Here is a 22468-nt window from a genome sequence, read left to right as displayed (position 1 = left end):
ATCATACATAGAACGTATAAAACAGGTGTTATTCGACCGTTTCGTTCTGGTAAGTCTTCTGGTCAACAATAGGCTTTTTAGTATTTAAGGTTTTAAGGAGTCCAAACCTATGCTTGGATTTTTGACTGCGAGGGCAGTGCGGCAGGGGGGTGGGGGTGGGGGGGGGTGAGTGGGGAACCCTAAGCCCCATGTTGTTCAGGGCTCAGCTGCATTTGAATTAAGTTTCGAATATATGTACTCAGGTCACTTGGGAATGTTGGGATTAGATACTGAACTGTATGAACTTGAAATGCAGGCTATCTTAAGGCAAACGCATAGTCCAGTGTTCCCTGGTGTCTTGGAGGTTTACATTGGGTAGGTTGGGAGGACTGAGAGTCGGATACAATCCAATGATTTCTTTCTTCAGATCTGACACTTTTACAAATGTCGAAACTACAGTTGTCTTCTGGATAAACTAATGCCACATTAAATGAAGTTCTTCCTACCACAGAGGTCCTTAGCAAGGGCAACTCCAGGCCTCCCTCCGTGCTTCTTAGAGTAGATTCCTAATGCTCTGCTCTTCCCTGCTCCCCAAGGCCAGTCCAACTGCCACTCCCCCGATTTTTAAGACACTGGAAAAATAAAAGCTTTTCCCAAGGTAAAGGCCTAGAGGGTTGTCGGAGTCTAATTCTTACAGCATTATTTCCGTCCTACACAATTTTCTAAGTCTACTTAAATGAAATGTCAAGATAGCTAGGGAGGGCCCCTCCTGAAATCGAGAACCATCTTCCCAGAAGAAGTGGCATCCAGAGAGGCAGACCACACAAAGTGGATCTTGAGAGATTAAGGGGAGTCGGTTTTTTGGGTTTGTGGCCCCGGCCCCTTGGCCTGATCCCTGTACGGGGAAATCCTTGTCCGCCTAGGACTCCTGTTTGATCCACCCCGTGGATGGCATCACGGCAGACTGTAGCCTGGTGCAGCGGGGTCTAAAGACCTGCATGCCCCTGTCCTCTCTGTTCCTCATAAACTGGGTGGCTTTGGGTAAATCAGTGAGCCTCTCTAGGCATCACTCCTGGCTGAATAACGAAGGATCGGAATTTGTTCTTCCCACGGTTCTTCCCAGTCCTCACTATTTGAAAGATCTCTAGCTGTGTTACAGGTGAGCAGATTTAAAACAACCTGGGGTGTCTACCTACAAAGTAGGTCCCTAGTGCTTAATTTGAAAGCGTTGTGTCGGATTTTTAACTTCTCTGTAGCTCGAAGGGAAGCATTTTGCCAGTCCATATTGGTTTTGCTTTTCTTGTGATCTCCTGGCTGCAGCTAACGTGGACTTGCCAATTCCCATATAAAAGCCTGCTCTCAAAGAATTATGAGCCCCACAGGAGAATCGTTTGGGGTTAAATCAAATCACGCCCTTCCTACTCAGTCATTTGCAAACAGCTCCCTCCTTTCATTGGAACTGAAGGATAACTGGTCGTATATGTTGGAGGGCATGTCAATTAGCTTGCATTCCAGTCCAGATTCCTCCCCCCGCCCCACCAGGGAAGATGTTTCTGCGAGTGTTAGAAGGAGGCTTTTGGTTGACTTAACATTGTTTTTAAGGTACATGGGCACAAACCATGTAAATGAGGTCCTACTTTTTTTTTTTTAAGATTTTATTTATTTATTAGAGAGAGAGCATGAACAAGGGGAAGGATAGAGGGAGAAGGAGAAGCAGGCTCTGCACTGAACAGGGAGCCCAATGTGGGGCTCGATCTCAGGACCCCAGGATCACGACCTGAGCCGAAGGCTCAACCAACTGAGTCACGCAGGCGCCCCGAGGTCCTGCTTTCTGGGGACTTTGTTCTGGTCCCAGGCTTCCAGGAACCACTAGCAGGTGCTCTGGAAGGAAGAGAGGTCCGCCTGGACGATACAGTACAAGCGGAAGGGCGGGAGAAAGGGGCAGCTGGAAGCAGTCTTTATCTCTGCAACCTCAGTTTCCTTTATCAGAGGAGGGAGGGATCCTTGCTGCCCCCTTGGCATCCCGAGATTACAGTGAGGTGAGGAACAGGGAGGCCTCTACAGTGTTTTGAAACTGCTCCACGCAGCGAGCCAGTCCCCTTGCGCACACACCCAGCAACCAACCCCCCGGGGGTTGTCATTTGCTTGGAATAATGAAGACTATCTTCTACCAAAATCTCATTTCCAACTACAGGGAAGACAGCAAATATGAACCCAGCCTTTGGTTCCCCGGAAGGAGGCATCCTGTGGGTCCCTGGTGTCCTGTGACCACTCTGGCCTCTTCCACTCAGAATTCCTGCTTGATTCTTAGAGCACGTGGCTCCCCGCTCCCCGCCCCAAGGATGGTTATGCAAGCCATTAGAGAATTGCTTGGAAGAACAGTCTGTATGGCTCCTGCCTCAAATTACGGCAGCTGGAGAAGATGAGCAAGAGCGAGAGAAGCCTGTGGAGCAGGAAGTTAACGCAGCGAGTGGGTGGGAGCCGTTAGGAAGGGAAGGGGGGCCTGAAACCTGGAAGCAGGATCCCGCAGCGGCCTGAGTGCGGGAGCCGGTCCTTCCCAACAAGCAGCTGGAGGGCAGGAGTGAAAAGAGCGGCCTTCAGTGTTCCTAACTCACCTTCTCTCAGAATTTCAGGGACTGGGAGGTGGGCTCGCTTCTTCTGGTAGCGGTCTCTGTAACAGGTGGGCATCTGTTTTTCAACCCCCCCCAAAAGCCTTTCACCACTGCGGGGGCAGATGGGAGCCCTCAGCCTGGAGCCCACCATCCTTTTGGGGCTTTTGGTTGCGTGGCAGCTCCTGGGTCCAGGCTGAGAAGCCATGAGCCGCGACTACCTGTGGGTGGCAAACCCTAACCCCCCCACGGCAGCTGGCTGGCAGTCACCCATCTTTCCCCGTCCCTTGTACAAATTCATAATCTGTCCCAAAGTCACAGGGAGAGAAGACACTTAAAGATGCCCACAAATAAAAAAAGTTGCACCGTCCATGGGCCGTGAATCAAATTTGACAAACGGTTCCTGGAGGCCTAGGGGTCCTAGCCAGTGTTTCATTCGGGCTCCCCTCTGCTCTCCAGCAAGGCTCCAGGGCTTCTGGCTCGGGACTGGGCTACTCAGGAAATGCAAATGAGTGTTCACTGAAGCAACACACACGGAGGAAAGGCAGTGAACCACCAAAACAAACATCCCAGGGTTCCCACCGCTGACCACCAAGTTCAGGCATGGGGTAGACGGCGGGCTCTCACTGGTAGTTTTCACGCTCCGGCGAACCTGGGGACCAGAACACCTTGAAGGGGAAAGAAAACCTTTTCCAAAGCCTTTCAGGTGATCCTCGTCGAGTCGAGATGTATTTGGAAGTTGTGCATCACAGTCTAGGCTGCTTTCATTCGTGAAGCGTTTTCGGGGCATGGGTTCCACTGTGAAGCCTTTAGCTAGGAGCTACTACTGTCGCTGGTTGTGCCAGCAGGTTGGGCCACGGTGACGGGACCGGCTTCCTGGCCCCACCAGGTGCAGGGGCCAAGGCAGCGCGGGAGCTCCCACTCGGTGGTAAATGTCTGGCACACTGATGTTCTGAGTTCATTTGTTTGTTTGTTCTTAATTGAAAAGGGCTCTGGGCCCCCAGGGTCAGAAGTGAGCCAACAGGCACTGACAGCACACGGCAGTCCCACGGCAGTTCCCACTTTGGGAGAACTTTAAAAATCCTCAAACCTGGGGTCTTCACTGCTCCGTTTGTCACTCCTCCTCCTCGCTCCCCCCAAATTTGTATTCTTCTCAAAGCCTGATCATTTCTACTTCTCCTAAAAGTTTTCATGACTGCTGAAGCTTAGCCAAGACATTGTCATTGTCACTTCAGAATAACAAACAATTATGTCCCAGGTGCTGACCTAGTTGTAGGGTGGTAAATAAAACGGACATGGTCTCTGCTGATATTCTCGTGGGAGGGTAGCAATGACCATCAACTAGTCAGTCACGCCTTTGGTAGCGTGGGTCTCACTAGGTCTTATCCAAAGTTGGGCATGTAAGTCTGGGCAGGGTGATAAGTCCTACTTGCTTCTACTTTTTTATTTTATTTTCTTCTTTATTTTTTAAAAAATATTTTATTTATTTGAGAGAGAGAGATAGAGATAGCAACAGAGATAGAGAGAGAGAGCACGATTGGGGGAGGAGACGGATCAGCAGCCTCCCCACTGAGCAGCCCGATGCAATAGCGGGGCTCAATCCCAGGACCCTGGGATCATGACCTGAGCTGAAGGCAGACGCTTAACCGACCTAGCCACCCAGGTGCCCCCTACTTTTATTTTAAAGATTAACACTTTGATAATCTTTGGGTTTAGCCTCCTTTGTGTAGGGCAAGTGTCCTTAATATTAAGCTACTAGCTGAGAACAGAAGTGTTGATACAGGCATATATACTAGTTAAGTTCACCCCAACACCCAGGCACACTAGCAGAGAGTTCTCAGAAGTGGATTACCTGTTTGGTGACTCACCTTCAGACTTTTTTTTTTTAAGATTTTATTTATTTATTTGACACACACACAGAGCACAAGTAGGCAGAGCAGCAGGCAGGGGGAGAAGCAGGCTCCCTGCTGAGCAGAGAGCCCACTGTGGGGCTTGATTCCAGGACCCTGGGATCATGAGCTGAGCCGAAGGCAGACGCTTAAGCAACTGGGCCACCCAGGTGCCCAGACTTTTTTTTTTTGTAAAGATTTTATTTATTTATTAGAGAGAGAAAGAGCACGAGTGAGGAGAAGGGGCAGAGGGAGAGAGAGAAGCAGACTCCGTGCTGAGCAGGGAGCCTGACTCAGGACTCAATCCCAGGATCCTGAGATCATGACCTGAGCCGAAGGCAGACAGTTAACTAAGACACCCAGGCACCCCAGACTTCTTTATTTTTTTAGGATTTATTTATTTATTTATTTATTTATTTATTTATTTATTTATTTGAGAGAGCAAGATGAGGGAGGGCAGAAGGAGAGAAAGATTCTCAAGCAGACTCCCGGATGAATGCAGAGCCCAACATGGGGCTCGATTTCACAACCCTGAGAGCACGACCTGGGCAGAAATCAAGAGTCAGATGCTTAACCGACTGAGCCACCCAGGCGCCCCTGGGTTTTTTTTTTTTTTTTTTTAATTGAAGTATAATTGACATATAGTGTTAGTTTCAGGTGTACATCATAGTGATTCAACATTTTTATACATTATGAAATGATCCCCACGATGAGTCTGGTTACCATCTGTCACCGTATTTCCAGACTTCTGAGCTCACCCACGATAGCACGTGCATCTGCATTCTGCCAGCTGCAGCCGGCGCGAACGTTTGCACAACCCCCAGCACTAGCACCTTCTGAAGTTCTGCACCGTGGGCATCTCCCTTGCCTCACCCTAGCACCGCCCCGGCAGCACCGAACACTAACGAAGGCCCAGGGCCTGCAGAGAGACACATGAGCTTCGGGCCCTGGAGCCGTCAGAGCTGAGCCAGGAGACTGGAGACGGGACTCCCGGGGAAAGCAGCAGCACAGGGGGTGCGGCCGGCTGCCTGAGGCCGCCTACAGAGCAGACCCAGGAGCTCTCCAAGGCCTCACTAGAAACGGAACTTCCGGCGAGTTGAGATTTGAGCCCAGCCTTGGCATATGGTGCAGCTTGGGCTTGGATGGGCCGAGAGGGGCCAGCGAAGGACAGAGCAAAAGTAGAGGCATCATGGTGGGACGGAAATATCATGGCTTTGGGTCTGGATCCAGTTGATTTCTGTGTGATCCTAGCAAGTTAGATAACCTCTCTGGGCTTTGTGTCCTCATGTGTTACGTTACTATCTCCTCTTAAAGATTATCGTGCCGTGATGTATGAAGTATCTCGTACAGTGGCCCCACGTGGCAGGTGCTCGAGACACAGTAATCGTAAGATTGTTACTGCAGGGGAAACATGCAGTTCCAGGAGTGAGGACAGGGCCAGCTGGGCTGGCCCTGGTTCAAGGTCAGCCTTTCACTTTGTACTTAACAGTGGTACCAAACCGGCCTGCTCCGGGCTGCCGCCCCCGCCCCGCTGCACCCAGCACAGAGCCCCTCCCTAAGGACACACCCTGCAGAGTATTTGGCAAACAGGCTCTCCCCAGCCTGTCCCAAGCCTCGCCCCTGTTCAGAGCCACACAGCCAGGGGGTGGGGAGCCAGAGAGGAATCTGGAGTATTGACTGTCGGCCCCACCCTCACCAGGATCCTTAATCTTACACCCGGCATCAGGCGAACAGCAAACTTCGGGAAACCGCCTTGCTCCCGCTACTGCCCTCAGGCACCCCCACTGCCCTGGCCCTCTAGCCTTGGCAGCACGTGTGGGGCAGCCTCTGGGAGCTTTTCAAATCCAGATGCCCAGGCCACACCCCAGCCGAATTCTAGTAGTCTCCAGGAAGTAGGACCTTACCCTCCCCCACCCCCATCAGTTATTTGTAAAACTCCTCAGGTGCCTGTGCAGTATAGACAAGGCTGGGACTGCTCAGGGACTTCCTATCATGGGACTGATGTTGGGATTGGGGCTGGGGGGAGGAGGGACTAGGGTGTGTACTAGTGTGTGTACCAGTGTGTGCTAAGGAGGGGCTCTGTGCTGGGGGCAGCGGGCCAGTTTTCAGCTCACTGCCCGTAAGTAGAAAGTGAAAGGCTGATCGTGGACCCAGACCAGCTCAGCTGACCCGCTGCTCATTTTGGGGGCACTAAGTGTGATCAGCGTGGCCAGTAATGGGGAGCCAGTCAGAAGGCCCAGCTGATTCAGGGTCTTCGTGTTGATCAGATCCCCAGCTGGCTCCGGCTGGCAGTCACATCTGAGAAGCACCGGCAGCAGCTTCCACTCGAAGCTTACCGTGGTGCAAGCTCATTGATGCCTCCCAGCCTCAGCTATGGGCACCCCCTCTGGCAAACAAGAAAATGCCCACCATTCATTCAACAAATCCTTACGGAGTGCCTCCTGTGAAGGAAGCTTCATGCGAGGGGCTGGCGATCGAACAGGGGTTTCCCTGCTGCCCAACAACTCACGGGCCCATGGGGTGTGATGTCAGTGTCATGACTTACCAGCTGTGTGTTCCCCGGCTACTTGCTGGGCCTCTCTTAGGTCCGGTTTCCTCCTGTGCAGATCGGGGCAGTGGTCAGGATTAAGCGAATTTCCATAGGCCAAGGACTCAACGGCCAGCCTGGATCTGGCACCCACGAACTCAAGAATGGTTGCTATTGTTACAAATAAAAATACCACCAGGTGATAGGGAGGCGGTGGGGTGGAGGCACAAGGTGCCAAGGTTGTGCCTGCAGGGGTGGGGTGAGGGGGCGGCAGGGATGAGATTGTGGTCGTGAGCACTAAGCACCTCCCAGGGATTGATGCACCGGGGAGGGGGCGGCATGTGGACAAGGCTGCCCTGTACTCCCTGACTCCATTTTCCTGGATGAGTCTCGGGTCAGACCACTGTTAGCAGACGAGTCTGAGCCCAGATCTCGCCCTTTTGCTCTCCGAAGCCCTGTGCGGCTCGGCGAGGCAAGACACCCAGCCGCCGGCCCAGTTCCGGTCTTAGTTTGGCCGGGTCGGCTCCCGCGCCCACCTTTGCGGTGCGAGAGCGGGCGCGGGGAGAGTCGGGCGTGCGGCCCGGCGGCGCCCCCTCCCGGAGGCGCTGAGTCACTGCAGCGGGTGCCGAGAAGCCCGGCGACTCGCACGCTGGGCCCCGGCCCACCCGCCCGGGCCCCGGCGTGCGCGGGGTCCCGGGGAATCCGTTTAGGGGCTTCGTGTTCCTCGGAGCGCACCATTGTTTCCTGTAATTTAATTTTCTCTCCTGAAAGCGTTGCTAATAAATCCTTTCTCCGGCGAGCCGCCCGTCCCCTCCCCTGCTCCTCTGCTGCTTAAACTACCCAGCCCGAGCGCGGGAATTCTCCGCCTGGGCTGCGGGCGCTCAGGTGGAGGGATCTCGATGCTCGCTCACCTGGCCGCCTGCTCGGCTGACCCCCTCTCCACCCGGGCCATGCGAACCGTCCTTGCAGCCTGCTTAAAAGCAGGCACAGCCCCTCCCCTGCTGCTGGTGACCTCTGCTGGCTGGGAATCCAGCAAAGTCTACTTCGCGTCATTTCGTCTCCCCTTGTCCTTCCGACTTTGAATCCTACCTCTCGCCGCTGCTTTTTCTCTTCAGTACTATTCCGGCCTTCTCCCTCCTCGCCCACAGCACAACACGCTAAGCAGGTTGGCCAGCGGCCCAGTGACTCGTGGAAGGTCACACGGCCTGTGTAGGGGATAGCTGGGACTAGACTCTGCTCTCCTGAAGCTGAGCCTCTCAGGAGTCACAAAGTCAGAAACCTCCAGGGGCCAAACAGGCAAAGGAAGAGTGTGGGGTAGCCCTGTGTGGGGCAGTGGGGAGAGGTGGGGTCTGTGGCAAAATAGAGTCGCTTGTCCTTTTGGAGGTCATTCAAACAATGTGCCCCACTGAAGGCCAAGAGTGTCCAATTCTGGGTTAAGTCTAAGGGTGAGTCCAGTGTGCGACGATGGCAGTGACTTGCTCAGAGTAACAGGTGGCCTCGGTGCCGTGATCTAAGATGCCACTTCCTGTATGGGGAGATGCAGCCCCCTGCTCAGTTCCGCCCATGGAGGTCTAGTTCCTGCCACTCCTCCTGCCCCGTGCTGCAGAGAAGTGTCCCAGGCCTGCATCCCTCCCACTGCTGGTGCAGGGCCCCCTTCCCCTCAGAGTATGGGGGGGACACCATGCTCCCCTACTCTCTATCCAAAATCCCCTATGCAGATCACTTCTGCAATTCTCAGCTAGCTGTCAGGCAGAGAAAGAAGGCAGCTCAAGCAAATCACAGAATTTGAAAGGAGCAGTTTGGGGGACCAAAGCTATTTTTAAGGAGATATTACTGGCGGGGATTTCAGGCATCACAAGCAGGCCAGAAAGGGGGCATTTGGGGACAGGGACTTCAGGAAGAAGCCCATACACAGGACGGCTTCCTCCCTGGAAGGCCTCACAGCCTGGTTGTCTGTGGCTCTCTGCTCAGGGTTCCAGGTCACTGCCCTGTTTCCTGCCTGCAGAGCTTTGTGCTAATGCTGCCCTAATTTGGGGGAGGGGAATTAACACAGGCTTCTGCTTCAGCAGCCCTCCCTGCGGCCCCTCCGGAGGCCTCTCTTTTCCCATAGGTCATAGATGAGCTTTGGCAGACGCTTTCCCCCTCAGAGCCTGCTCCATGTTCGGGTCTTTGGTGGCCCCCCTGCCCTGGTCTCCAGGGGATGGGTGTGGAGACCTGCCGGCTGTGCTCAGCCCTCTGGCAGTATCTGGTCCCCTCCTGCAGGCACCCTGACACTGTCGGGGGGGGGGGGCGGGCAGCATCCCAGAAATAGCCCAGGCCTTTTCCCCCTGTCTAGACATCATCCTTGAGACCCGGGGCAGGGTCCTCAGCCTGGACTGTCCTCAGACATCCATGATTAGCCTCTAGAAAAGCTGCTTCATCCTGGGCAAGTTGCCCATAATCATGGGTCTGGGAGGGACCAGATACTCTTCAAGGTTCTCAGGGTCCTGCGGCCAGCCTGTTCTCTCGCATAGAGTCATCTAAGCAGCTGACTGTGGGCTCTGTGAAGGCAGAGGCTGAGCCTAATTCCTTTCTCTGTGTCGGCCAGTGCCTCTTGAATAACAGGAGCTCTGTACATGGTTAAATGAACGAATCAGTCAATGAATTCATGAATGAAAACTTGACTGTTACTTGTCAGCAGGGAATTTATTGGATGTCCACAATAGTCCACAATACAAAGACAGTCTAGCACCTGGGGTAAAAGGATAAACTCAGGAGTAGATAGCCTACGTTCAAATCCCAGCTCTGGCACTTACGAACTGCAAGGCTTTGGGCATCTGATATGGCCTCCCTTGGCCTCAGTTTTTTTACCTGGAAAATAGTGGTAATGAATAAAGCATACCTGGAAGGGTTGCTGTGAGGAATAAATAGCTGCTGTAGGTAAAGCGTGTACGACAAGCGTCTGGCACGAAGTGGATGCTCAGTAAATATTGGCCATTATTACTTATTATTACACACACATCAACAATAGTGTCAGTGCGCTATACCATCTGCTAGGTACCGGGGGAACCAGAGGACTCCACCATCCATTCCCGCTCTCCAAGGTTCAGTTGGGAGACAAAACCCATACAAGAGGGAGGGTTTGCGGGGGCTGGACCGCAAACCTGGTCAGGGCTAATGGAAGAGGCCTGTGGGGGCCACTAGGTGGCGGTGTGGAGAGAGGGTGTTGCAGAGGGCCAAGGGAACAGAGGCGCTTCAGTCAGGATGAGAGCTTGTACATCGTGAACGCTCACCCCTCTGCATGAGCCCCCTGGTAGTCATCTTGGTAGAAACAGCTTCCTTCTAACTCACTTGCCAGAGTTGTGTGGGAAGGAAAGTGATGGGGAGCTCTTCCCAGAGGCTCTTCTTTGATGGCCTCTCAGGGGTCTCTGATGTTCCCAGTTGAGTTCTCCAACAGCTTTGTACTGAACCCCTAGGGAATGAACGTGACCCTCTGCCTTTGGTCTCTAACCTGGAGGACCCTGCTAATCATTAGAAAAACTGACATCAGTTTGTGCTCGACTCTTCCAAGCAGAACAACCTGTAAAGTGATGAAAGGGAAGAGGCCGGTCCACGGGGAACATGGCTTGAGAACTAACCTCTTCTCCGACTGTGATGGTAGGATGCTTACTCAAGCCCCCATCACTCCTAAATGGAGACTCCCAATTCTCAGAAATCACGTGGCATCCCTGCCCCTGCACAGTCCCTCCTACCCTCACCCCCACCTATGGCCCCGCTTTCCAGTCTGGCAACTTGCATTCATCCTGTATGACCCTGACGTCGCCTCCTCTGGGAAGTCTTCCAGCCTACCTGCTGAGTGAGTGCTCTCCTTCTCCAGCACCCTGTCCTTCTTCCTCATAACTATCTGCAATTGGTCCTCTTCCCTGTGAGCTCCCTGAGGTCAGGTAATAGGTCTCATTCATCTTTGCATTCCTGGTTCCTGGCATCATGCCTGGCATGGAGTGGGCATCAATGAATGTCTGAGGAATGAATGGAGGAGTTGGGCCAGCACCATCCACAGAGAGAGGAATGAGGATAGAAGCAGAAACCAACATCAGGAGCAACTGAGCTACCCCAGACCCCCACCCCACCAACAGGCTCACCCTGGTTGATGACCAGGTCTAAGGTTCTGCCTCATGTCTAAAGCATCTCAGATAAGGCAGGGGCAATGTATCCTAGCTCCCTGCCCAGCCCCTCCTTTTCTCCCCAGCAGGAGGAGCTGCCTCCCTGCCCCTGCCCCCCACATCCTGGAGAGCACTCCCAGAGGAGGGAGATGAGGGGAGCAATGAGGCCCCGTGCAGGATACTGAGTACGGTATCCTGCATGGCTGCATGAGTGGAGTGACAACACATGGAGTGACAAGGACAACCATGTTCTTGGGAAAGGACACTGGCTAAAAGATGGCTGCTGGGACCTACAGACTGGCTTCTTCATTATAGCAGATGGGGGGGTCAGGTCTTCTCAAGGACTTACGACCCCTATTGCCACGTGCAGATGGTTTCCCCCAGCTCTGGCATCCAGCACGAGCTTCTGGATGCCGTGATGTGCAGATTGTCCTGAATCTTTTCTTCCAACACGAGATTACAGAGTGGTTAGTTAAGAATGATACCATCAATCGCAAAACAATGGGCCATTGACAGAGGTGAGTGATCCTGGTGACCCTGAACCCCAGGGTCATGATCTTCTCCCCACTCCAGTGCTCCTGATGGCCTTTTCTTTGAGGTCACCTTGACCATCCTGTCTCAACCTTGAGGATCATCTTGGGCCTTCTCCCCCTGGACCCCTCCAAGTCATGCTCCATGTCTGTGAAGTGGCTCTGACACTTCCCTTCCTTACCAGCCTACAGCCAGTATTCCTACCCAAATTCTGATTAAGTCAGCCTCGGCTCATAACAAATGCCTCCTCTTGTGTGCTCCCCTTTCCAGTCTACCCACCAAAGCCTCACTTCCTGAAATCTAGCTCTACTCACATAGCTCCCTTGTTCACAACCTGCAATGGTTCCCCTATCAACTTCACTCCAGATCTCTTAGTTTGGCATTCAAGGCCCCTTCTGCTCAGGTCCCAACTCTAGATTTAACTCCTTCTGCCCCTCTGTGGTGTCCCCTATGCTCACCGTCCCATGATCACTCCAAGGCTCCAGTCCTGTTCTCTTTTCCTGGAAAGCCCCCTTGTCCATCTCTGCCTGCTCAAATCTCATCCACCTCTTCAGGCTCCGCAGTTGACATGGAAGCTCCCTGGTCCCTACCCTGGGACAGGCTCTCTTTCTCCTCTGCACTCTCCCAGGAACCTCTCCAGGATGTGAACCCCTGGAGGACAGTGTTGTCTCATCTGTCTTCCAGCCCCACAGTGTGCACAGAACAGAAGAGATGTGGAGTGAGCAAATGAGCACAAAAATCTAAGCATTCGTTTGGTTAATATTTACTGAGCACCTACTATGTGCCTCGCCCCTGCTAGGCATTCAGGATACAATGGTGAAAAGGCAAGAGTGTCTGCCCTGCGGAATTTAAGCAGCCCATGCTCTAGAATGTGCTGAAGATTAGCCACACCTCCATTTATCCCCTCCCTGCCACCCCCTCCCCCCGTCCATCATACCTAAGGTCTGCCTTCTTGGTTGCTCACTGGCATGTGTCCAGGGAATGCAGACCCATGTACAACACTGGCCTTGGCTGAAGGTTCTTCACCAGCCCAAGCAGAACTAGCACTTTGTAATTATGTCCTCCATTAGTCCAGGCCTGCTTGTCTTTAGAATGCATCAGACGTCATGCCCATTCACCCACTCAGGGACTGCTACCTCCCTGCAGGACCCAACCCCCTCTCAGCTGCCCCCAGGACTGGGTAGCCCGGAGTCTCCGAGTGTTGTAGGGGCTGAGAGGTCAGGGAACCTGCTTGATCCTCAAGGGTGCTCAGCTCCGGCTGTGATGGAGAACCAAGTGGCTTCTCCTCTTCATTCTCTCCCCACCTGTCCTCTGACCTGGGAAGGGGTGGGAGAGGAGGAAGAGTGGGAGGAAGCGGAGGAAAGTTCCCAGATTACACATTCTACCCCTGATCCCCATGGGTCCACAGATCCCAGCATGTAGACCTGCTACCAGCCCCAGGGTAGTATCCACACATTTACCAACGACACAGCACAACCCTGCTCGGTCACAAAGGACACTGGCTGATGGGCTGGAGTAGGATCCTGGGGGTTCCATGCAGGTTAACAGCCATTGCCTTTTTCATCACTGGATTCTGAGGTGAGCCAGGGGTTCGAGGGGAGGGGCAGGAACAGCTGGGGCAGCGGGGGGCAGGGTTACTCAGGGAGTCTGGACAATGATTATTTACCTACTAGAATAGAAGTATTTTTAATACTTAAAGTATTTCAACAGCTATTAGGACCGCGTCGGTGCATTCCAGCCTTGCCAGCCCTGCTACCAACCACAGTGCCCGTGTGATCACATCAAATCCAATTTAACACCACATATTTTATTGATGTCTTCATCAACAATACAGGGCCATGTGTACAAATGCTACTCCAGTCCCACACCTGGCAACCTCCCCACCATCACCACCCACTGACCAGTCTGCCAGGAGTCAAACCCTGCAGGTCTCCCTTTTATTTCCTTTCCCCATGTCAAGCCTCACAGTGCTGAGCCTCCAGGAGACTGGGAATGGCATGGCTAGCTTCCAAGCTTGAGCTCTGGGGTTGGGAGAGAGCCAAGGCCTGGATTGCCCAGGGCCTCTCTTCCCGTCCCTTCCACTCCCACTGTTTAATATGGACAGAACTGGGGGTGAAGATGCTCCCCAATGACTCTTGTGTCCAGTCAGCCTGGGCTCCTCTTCCGCCTTCTCTGCAAATATCCTTCCCTTCCAAGTGACCTGCCCTGCTGACACCAAGATGGCAGAATAACCATTTTTCAAAGGGTGGGAGTCAGTGCAAGGGGGCAGTGACAATATGCCCCTGATGGCAGAGAGCTTGTTGTCTTGCTCATCATTTTTTGTTTATTTGTTTCAAGTTTTTATTCAAATTCCAGTTAGTGAACATATAGTGTAATATTAGTTTCAGGTGTAGAATTTAGTGATTCATCACTTACATATAACACCCAGTGCTCATCACAACAATTGTGTCTTGTTCATTATTGTATACCAGTGCCTGGAAGAGACTTGGCACATAATTGGCATTCAATAAATATATGTAGGATGCATGAATGAATGAATGAATGAATGAATGAATATGGGAGTATGAGCCAGGGGTGCCATTTCTACATTAGCCCTACAGGGGGCGTGAAGGCAGGACCAAGGTAAAGTCCTCCAGAACTCTGCTCAAGAACTCGGGGTGTTGTGTGGCAACACTTGGAGTCGCTGTGGCCACCAGTTGGACACTAGGGTGTGGGCTTCAGCCCTGTTGCCTGCATGGATGGCAGACTGGCCTTGGGAACCAGTCAGAAGGGGCACTTGTGTTGTCCAGACTCCCGAATATGCCCCAGAGATTTGATCCTCTGGGTCCCAGAACGCACAGCTGTGTCCCCATCCAGAGCCAATTCGATAAGCAGGGCTGGTCTCACAACTGCACCCCTATATTCTGATCTCCCCCATTCCTGAGCTTCAACTTTCCCAATCCCACCTCTCAGAGCAGAACATGACCTTCCAGCTCCGCCACCACTACCCCCACCTGCCCCTAACACTGCTCCATCTCCCTTTCCTCAAATGCCAACCCCCTCAACTAGCATTAATACCCAGGTTGTCCTGTCTCCTCAGAGATTCCCTCCTTAGTAGCTAGTAGGGTCCTGAAAGTTTGCATCATGATTTTCAGACCCCTCCATGCCTGCTCCCCCCTTCATGAAACCAAATAATTCACAGGCATCTCTATAGTTCTTGCTTCTAGACCAGCAATCACAAAGAGGATGCTAGAATCTTGGGGGTGGGAAAGGATCTTCCCTTTCCTGACTCTGTGCAGAAATTCTCTCCATGGCATGCCTGCCAGATGACTGGCCAGTCCCTGCTGGAATACCTCCAGTGGGGCACTCTTTACCTCCCCAGGGAGCCATTCAAACACTGAACAGCTTTAGCTGCTAGAATGTCCTTCAGAAATGAACACACTTGCTCCTCACATTCTCTTTCCCCAAATATCCCAGTGCCCAACTTGTGTGTGACCTCTCTCCTCCCCTCCCCTAAGCATTCTCTATCTATTTCACAACAAAAATCCTCACCATCTTTCCCCCTCTCTCCCTGTCTCTCTCTCTCTTGCACACACACACACACACACACACACACACACACACACACACACACACGTCCCCGTCTGTATGGTTATGTAGTCACATGCTTCTCTCATTTGTCAGTATTACTCCTTTCCTTCTTCCTTCTTCCTTGACTCCCCAGCACCTAGCAAAGACCCAGAGGCTAGAGAAAGGCAGGGAAAGCTGGAAGAGTGTCAGGGAAAGGAAGCATCCAGGCAGGCCCCAGACTGGATTGGGGTGGCCAGCTGGGGCAGGCTGGACAGGGGACAGCACCTGGACATCCCTGGCCACTGGCTGCTGTCTCCCTGGCCTTGCAGTTTGGGGATGGGGCAGTAAGTTACTGAGTTTCCCTTCCACTGCTCACAATTCCACAGAGAGGACATGAACACACCCCTCCTTTCTCAATCTCAAAATCAGTTGGTAGAGTCAACTTGGCTACCTCTTACACATGGTAATTTTAAACATTTTTGCCAGCCTGTGGGTCCTGGGGAGCATCATACCAATAGCAAGAATCCATTCTCCACTCTTAATATGATCTGAGAGCAAGAGTTCTAGCTGATAGCAGTGATGATATGAGACATGGGAGAGAATGGATGAACAAGGCAGAGGGAGGAAGCAGGGGCTCCAAGGCGAAGGAACAAAAACAGAGGCCTCCTAACAGTTAGCTGGCTCCTGGGAGCCTAGCAATGCCTGGGTGGCCATTTTTCCTTCTTGCCACGATCCACCAGCCAACACTGTTCTCTGTGAGTCACAGACCAGGGGTGGATGCTATGACCTTACCAGCTCAAGGTTGTACTGGGTCATGGGTGGAGACAAGAGTGCCATGGTCTTATATTCAGGAGGAGTCGAGACACACACACAGAGAAAGGACGGGAATGCCTGCTACTTGTCGCGCTGCTTGGAGCTCTCACCTCCGACATTGAACATGGGGATGAGCAGGCCCAGCAGCCACCTCTTCCCGAAGACCTCCTGTAAGTTCTTGCGCCAGGGCCGGGCCCTCACGGCCACCCCCTTCCGCACCTGGTGGCGGGTCTGCCCCCGGAGGATCAACAGCAGCTGATGGCAGCAGAAGCCCGCGCAGGCCAGGCCGATGGCGAACCAGAGGTAGAGCATGAGGATGACGAACATTTCAGAACCGAGGACAGCTCCTGCAGGGGGCGGGGAAACACCAGACTCGCTTTAAACCCAGGCCACGTACTGAACTGCGATCCATGCAGGCGCTTTCCGCTAGGGAGAGAGCGAGATTGAGACTGAAGCTCTATTTTGTAGCAATCTCAGCGCTGCAGCAGTGAGAGAGAGGAAGGATGAACTAGTTGACCTAACTTTTTCTTAGTGCCAGAGAGGGGATCTAGGGACGGGGCAGTAGAAAAGGAAGCTTCTCTGGGCAGTGCCTAGACTCTAACATTTCCTCAGAGTCAGAGATGCCGTCTCACTCTGCCTTCTCTTTGTGGTCTGGAACCAGGGAGAAGAAGTTTTCTCAGGAGGTGAGGGGGGTGAGCTGAGGATGCTAGAGAAGGAGCTGGCTCCTGGGCAGTTGCCTTGACTGCAGCGCCATCTTCCTATGGAGCTGGGAGCACTGGCTGGGAGGACTCCCGAAAGTGACAGCATGATGGAGAACAGGGTCTAGTCATCAAGAAGAATAAAGCACAAGCTCCAAGGGCAGTGCAGACCATTGACTTAGAGAATAATTCAGTCATTAATGTTAACAAGAGGACAATGTGTCCACTAGAGCATTTGGCCAGAGCTGTCTTGTCAGTCAGAGCTTGCTAAGGCTGGAAGAGGCCCCCAAGGTCATAGTCCAGCTCCTTGCCTTGGGCGTGACCTCTCCATACCCCTCCAAATCAACACTCTCTATTATTGGTTTTAAACACCCACTGAGTAAGAGATCCCATGTTCTTGTTCAGATCCGGGATGGTTAGTCCATGCTAGCTTGAATCTCCCAGCTCTGTGGTCTTGTACAAGTTTCTTAATCTCTCTGAGTTGCAGTTTGCTCATTTGTAAAATTGGTATAACAATAATGATTCCATAGGATTCCAGTAATCCCTGCATGATTCAGGGAAATGGTGTACACTAGCATTGTGATTCACACTCAGTGCAATGCTCTTTGCTGAGGGTCATTCACAGATGAGGAGACTACATCCAAGAAGGGCTAACATTTAACTCCCAAGACCATCAAGCTTTCTCCTTCTTTCCAGGGCTAGGAGTCCTGGATGGGCTGCAGCCTTGAAAGCCATGGTAGGGATACCTAGCTTGACTTGCCCAGCAGCTAGGGCAGTGGGTCCAGGAGAGAACTCAAAAGCCCTCCTCAGTCCCTCTCTCCCTGTAGGGCAAGCCCACCACCACCCCTTCCAATGAGATGAAGGTACCCACTCCAGAGACCCTACCTTATAACCTATTCAGCCTCTGCAAATCTCAACCACATGCTTCTCCAGCATCCCCTGGTTCCAGCCCACCTCTTCCCTCATCTCCCCAGGCTCCAATTTCCAGACTCCCAAGGTCTGGGCTTTTAAAACTTGTCCAGTCTGAGCAGCAGAGGACTCAGCAGCCAGGACAATGTGGACCGGATTCAGGTTTGCTCATTAGCAGCCTCCTCTTGCCCTCAGCCCTGGGAGCTTGGATAGCAGTTTCTCCTTACAAAGTTGGAGACCAATAATTCCAGCTGCCCAGGGGATGGAAAGCTCACTCCAGCTGGCATTTTGAGCAGCCCCTCAGCTGGCATGGGGGTGGCAGCAGGACAGGGCTTACATAGGGCTGTTCCATCCCTCTGACCCACTTCTTCCTTGTCAGCACAGGCAGCCATGTGCAGGATGAAGGATCCTGGGCCCAGGGTGCCCTTTGGGCTCCAGGAATGCTGACCGGCAAAGATGGCCCTCGAGCTGGGATGTGAGAACATCAGAGCTGTCAAGTTCAGGGCCTGCCTTGCAACTCAGCCGCAGGGATAAGCCTGGGCTGATGGAAGCTGTTTTCCATAGGCTTTTTCTGGCACCAAATCAAGACATGTGGAAAAGACCTTGTGGCCTTTTCCTGGCCCCTTACAGCAGCTACAAAAGGCTATTCTGGGGACCTGCTTTCTCTTGAAGTGTTTGAAGTTGCTCAGCCTGGCTGCTTCAGCTCCTCTGAATTATTTAATAATAGTTCTGCTTCTTTTAGAAAATCACAGAATTTTCCTAAAAGGCCTGAACGGTCACACGATCCAATCTTTCCACCCCTCCTTCCTACCAAGCATCTGTAACACCTTTGACAGATTGTCACCCAGCATCTTTAATAGACATCCAGGGACAAGAACCTCGCTCCCTCCCAAAGTGGCTCATTCATCAAAAAGCAGCTTCAGAGGCAGCTCCAGAGAGGCCGTGCAGTGCAGCGGATGGAGGTTGAGCTCTAGAGGCTGAGCCCTGAGTCTCAATCTCGGGTTGGAGTCACACTAGTTGTGTGGCTTAGAAGCAACTTAACCTTGGGGCGCCTGAGTGGCACTGCGGTTAGGCATCTGCCTTTGGCTCAGGGCGTGATCCCGGCGTTATGGGATTGAGCCCAACATCAGGCTCCTCTGCTATGAGCCTGCTTCTTCCTCTCCCACTCCCCCTGCTTGTGTTCCCTCTCTCGCTGGCTGTCTCTATCTCTGTCAAATAAATAAAATCTTTAAGAAAAAAAAAAAAAAGAAGCAACTTAACCTTGTTGAGCCTTGAGTTCCAGAGCCTTTAAAATGGATATGAAATACTTACCTCCTAGACTTGTTGAGGGGGTTGAATGCAGTGAAACCTGCATGGTGGGTAGCACGTGATAGGTGCTCAGCAAATGTTAGTCCCCTTTCCCTTTTCCTGGACATTCTGGTGGCACCCGCCATGCTGACACACTTATCCAAATGCCATGATGCAGGTCAGATGGTGTCTCCGTCTCCCAGATGAGACAAATGAGACTCAGAGAGGTGACACAACCTGTACCAATCCCCTGAAGGCCAAAGAGAAGACTGTTTCCAATATCAAACTGGCCAATCCCCCGCCTCCGTGGCCTGAGCTGCGGGCCCACGCTTGTAGCCATGCTGTGCTCTGCTGGCAGATCTGACTCGGGGCAGTCCCGCAGCTGTGGACAGCTCCACGTACGAAATATCTTGTCCCTTCCCATTCCCTCCTGTCCACCTGCGCTCCTGGGCAGACAAGAGACGGCATGCCCACAAGCGTTTGGGTTGAGACCAGAGGGAGAGGAGATGGGAAGGGAGAAGCTGAAGGGGTGAGGTGCACGTGTGGGTGGGGAGTGAGGAGGGCTGGCCCCGGGGGAAGAAGAAAGGTCAGCAAAGGAGGAAGATGGATGGGATGGGAAAGTTGGAGATTAGAAATCTTGGCCTCCTTTTCTCCGGTGGAGATGGGGAGGAGGTAAAAAGGGGTGGGACTCATCCTTCTGCTGCAACACGGATCTGGGCCCCAAGGTAGACGCTGACTGGCTCTCTTCTCCCCCAGATCAAAGCAAGAGCCCCTCTTCCTTTCTATCCTGTCTCCCAAACCTAGCACATATGGACAGGCCTCAAGCCCAGGTTTATCGCAAATCAAACCATTTCAAGATTCTCCCTTTGGAACCATTCATTTTGATGTGATGAAACTACTTGGAAAAGAAAGTGTAATCAGGCTCTCTGGCTCTCCTCATCCCTCCACCTGCCTGTGCTCACACTCCACCCCCTAGCCCGCCCACCTACCCTCCCCCGGCCTGGTTATTTTGGTCCCAGCAGCCTCCTGTGCCCATGCCAGGATCCAAAAGGCCCCAGAGCTCTGAGTTCTGGGCCGAGCTTAGACATCAGCCCTCAAGGCGACCCTACAGCTGGGGCTTTCCTGGGCCTCTGAATTCCCACTGTCTGATGGCGCAACAGTTCTACTCCTGCGAAGAACCAGGCTGCAGTCCCAACAAAGACCCAAATGATGGCTTTCCCCAGAGTGGAGCAGAACTTTTGTGAGTGGCCAGCCTAGGCACATCAAGACAATCTTGGGCTCTCAATTGAAGTAGCCACAATGTCTTTCTTTGTTCCCGAAAGGTCACTAGGTAAAGAAACGTGCTGAATTGGGTTGTTTCAAGACCTGGGAGGGGCGGACAGAGGCTGCGGGTCAGTAGTAGTAAGATCCTGGGCAAGCCATTTAATCCCATCTGAGCCTCACTGTCTTCATCCGAGAGATGGAGATAACAATCTCACACATACACATACATGCATGGACGCTGCCAACTGTAAGATCCAAGTCAGCTGGAGTCCAAGGCCAGGGTAGGGACGGAATGGAAGGAAATGAGGTAGCGGGAAATTTCAAGTCCAGGTAAAGTGGTAAGAACTGCCACCAGGAGCCAGGTCCCTCTAGGCCAGGAACCAAGGAACTCTCTCTGGGGCACACTATATAAAGTACAGTCCCCACAGCTGAGTGCCAGTGGGAAGGCCCACATATCTGGCTCCTGCAAGTGCCGGAGCCTCCCTGGAGGGTCAAATCCCACGCCAGTTCCACAGCTCTGTGATGTGAAGATGGCGCCCTTAAACACGGCTGCATCTCCAACCAGGGTGCCCCCTGCTCCAAGCCAGCTGCAGGCGAGAGAGCAGCCTGGTGGGGGCAAACATAGTGGGTAGGAAGGCAGGGCTTCGCCTCCTGCGGGGGCTGGCCTGGCACCCTGGTCGGTCTGACTGTGGTTGGCTGGCAAGACCTCTGGAGGACAAAATCCTTGGGGGAATGTGTGAGCAGGACTGGAGTCAGGGAGAGGAAGGTCTTGGCGTGGGTGTACCTCACTAGCTGCGTGGAGGCATGGTCAGCACCCGGTCCCGCCTGGCACAGACCAGGTGTATTGCCTGGATCCTCAGGAAATTCTATGCACAAATGGTTAGTGGCAAGCAAGGAGGAGATGATGAATGAGGATGGGGGGTGAAGAGGGAGGCGGCCAGGAAAAATACAGTATGCCCAGTTAACTTGAATTTCAGACAGATGACAGAATTTTTATTTATTTATTTTTTAAATTTTATTGATTTATTTTAGAGAGAGCTCGCTGGGTGAGGGTGGGTGGCGGAGGGAGAAGATCATCGAGGCTGAGTGCAGAGCAGGAAGTGGTGCTCGCTTTCACGACCCTGAGATCATGACCTGAGCCAAATCAAGAGTCCACCGCTTAACCTACTGAGCCATCCAGGCGCCTCGGGAACAGGATTTTAAAAATTTAAGCATGCCGCATGCAATATTTAGGACAGACTTCTACTAAAAAGTTACGCGTTGTTTATCTGATACCTTAGGATTTAACTGGGCATCCGGTATTTGTCTTTGCCAAATCCCACAAACTTGGGGTGGGGGTGGAGGGTCCTCATGTAGGGCCCAACCTGCCGGCCAAGGCCCACTCACCCGAGAAGAACTGGCTGATGGAGGTGGGAAGGAGCGTGAGGAAGGCCAGGGGGTGGGCGAAGGAGGTGGAAAGGGCCGCCGAGATGTAGGCCAGGCCGGCCACCGTGGAGTAGAGGCAGGCGAGGGACGTGTAGAGGCAAAAGAGGACGAAGTTGCGCATGTTTCTGCTGCCGATGCAGTTGCCCGTGAAGAAACAGTGATGGTCGTGCCTCAGGGTGACTCTGGCGCACACTCGGCAGAAGTGCGTGCTGGGCGGGGGGCACGGGGCCCTCCTGGCCGAGGGCCCCTGGCAGGCGTCCAGGTCGTCGGGGGAGTTCTGGATGACCAGGACGTAATTGCCCAGGGCATTGGTGGAGAGGAACAGGAAGAGCGCCCCGTGGAGCAGCGCGGGAGGGAAGAGCCGGGCGGCCGCGGGGTCCTGGCGCATGCTGGGCAGAAAGAGGAAGAGCTGCAGCGCGAAGGTCACCAGGGAGATGCACAGGAAGTAGGCGGGGGCCACCACGTTGAGCAGCCTCAGGGCCAGCATCCTCGATTACATTCCTAAGGGGCCCGGGGTGAGAGGAAGACTCACTGCCGTGTGTTGGGAGGGCACCGTCCGTCGGTACCAGCCCACCCAAATCCAAGCTCCCCACCCCGTCCCTTGGATCACCCCTCCTCTCTTCCCTAAACCAGGACCAAGCAGGTATGAGACCCTGAGACCGAAACGGCCTCTGGGGGTCAGGCCCTACCTCCAGGTGTCCGCTCCCTCGGTTTCTGAGCGACCTCGACGCCCTGGAGCCCGGCAGTCAGACACAAGGAGGGCGAGGGCAGGGCTTATTTGCTGTCTGTAGGGGATGAGGGGCATGGGGCTAGGGCTCAGCTCCTTTATGGCAGTGGAAACGAGCCC

At 53.2% G+C, this 22468-nt stretch overlaps 1 protein-coding gene across 1 annotated transcript; it reads right to left on the bottom strand.

Annotated features, from left to right (window-relative positions):
* Positions 1-16120: 16120 nt before the first annotated feature.
* ZDHHC22 (zinc finger DHHC-type palmitoyltransferase 22) lies at positions 16121-22108 on the bottom strand. Its single transcript, XM_026519442.2, has 2 exons — positions 21583-22108; positions 16121-16386 (listed from the first exon to the last, which is right to left on the bottom strand). The coding sequence occupies exons 1-2, from the start codon at positions 22106-22108 to the stop codon at positions 16121-16123; spliced, it is 792 nt and encodes a 263-aa protein (XP_026375227.1).
* Positions 22109-22468: the final 360 nt, after the last annotated feature.

Source organism: Ursus arctos, unplaced genomic scaffold, assembly GCF_023065955.2.
Source record: "Ursus arctos isolate Adak ecotype North America unplaced genomic scaffold, UrsArc2.0 scaffold_25, whole genome shotgun sequence".
Classification (NCBI taxonomy): Eukaryota; Metazoa; Chordata; class Mammalia; order Carnivora; family Ursidae; genus Ursus; species Ursus arctos.
This window is presented reverse-complemented; position numbering and strand designations above follow the sequence as displayed.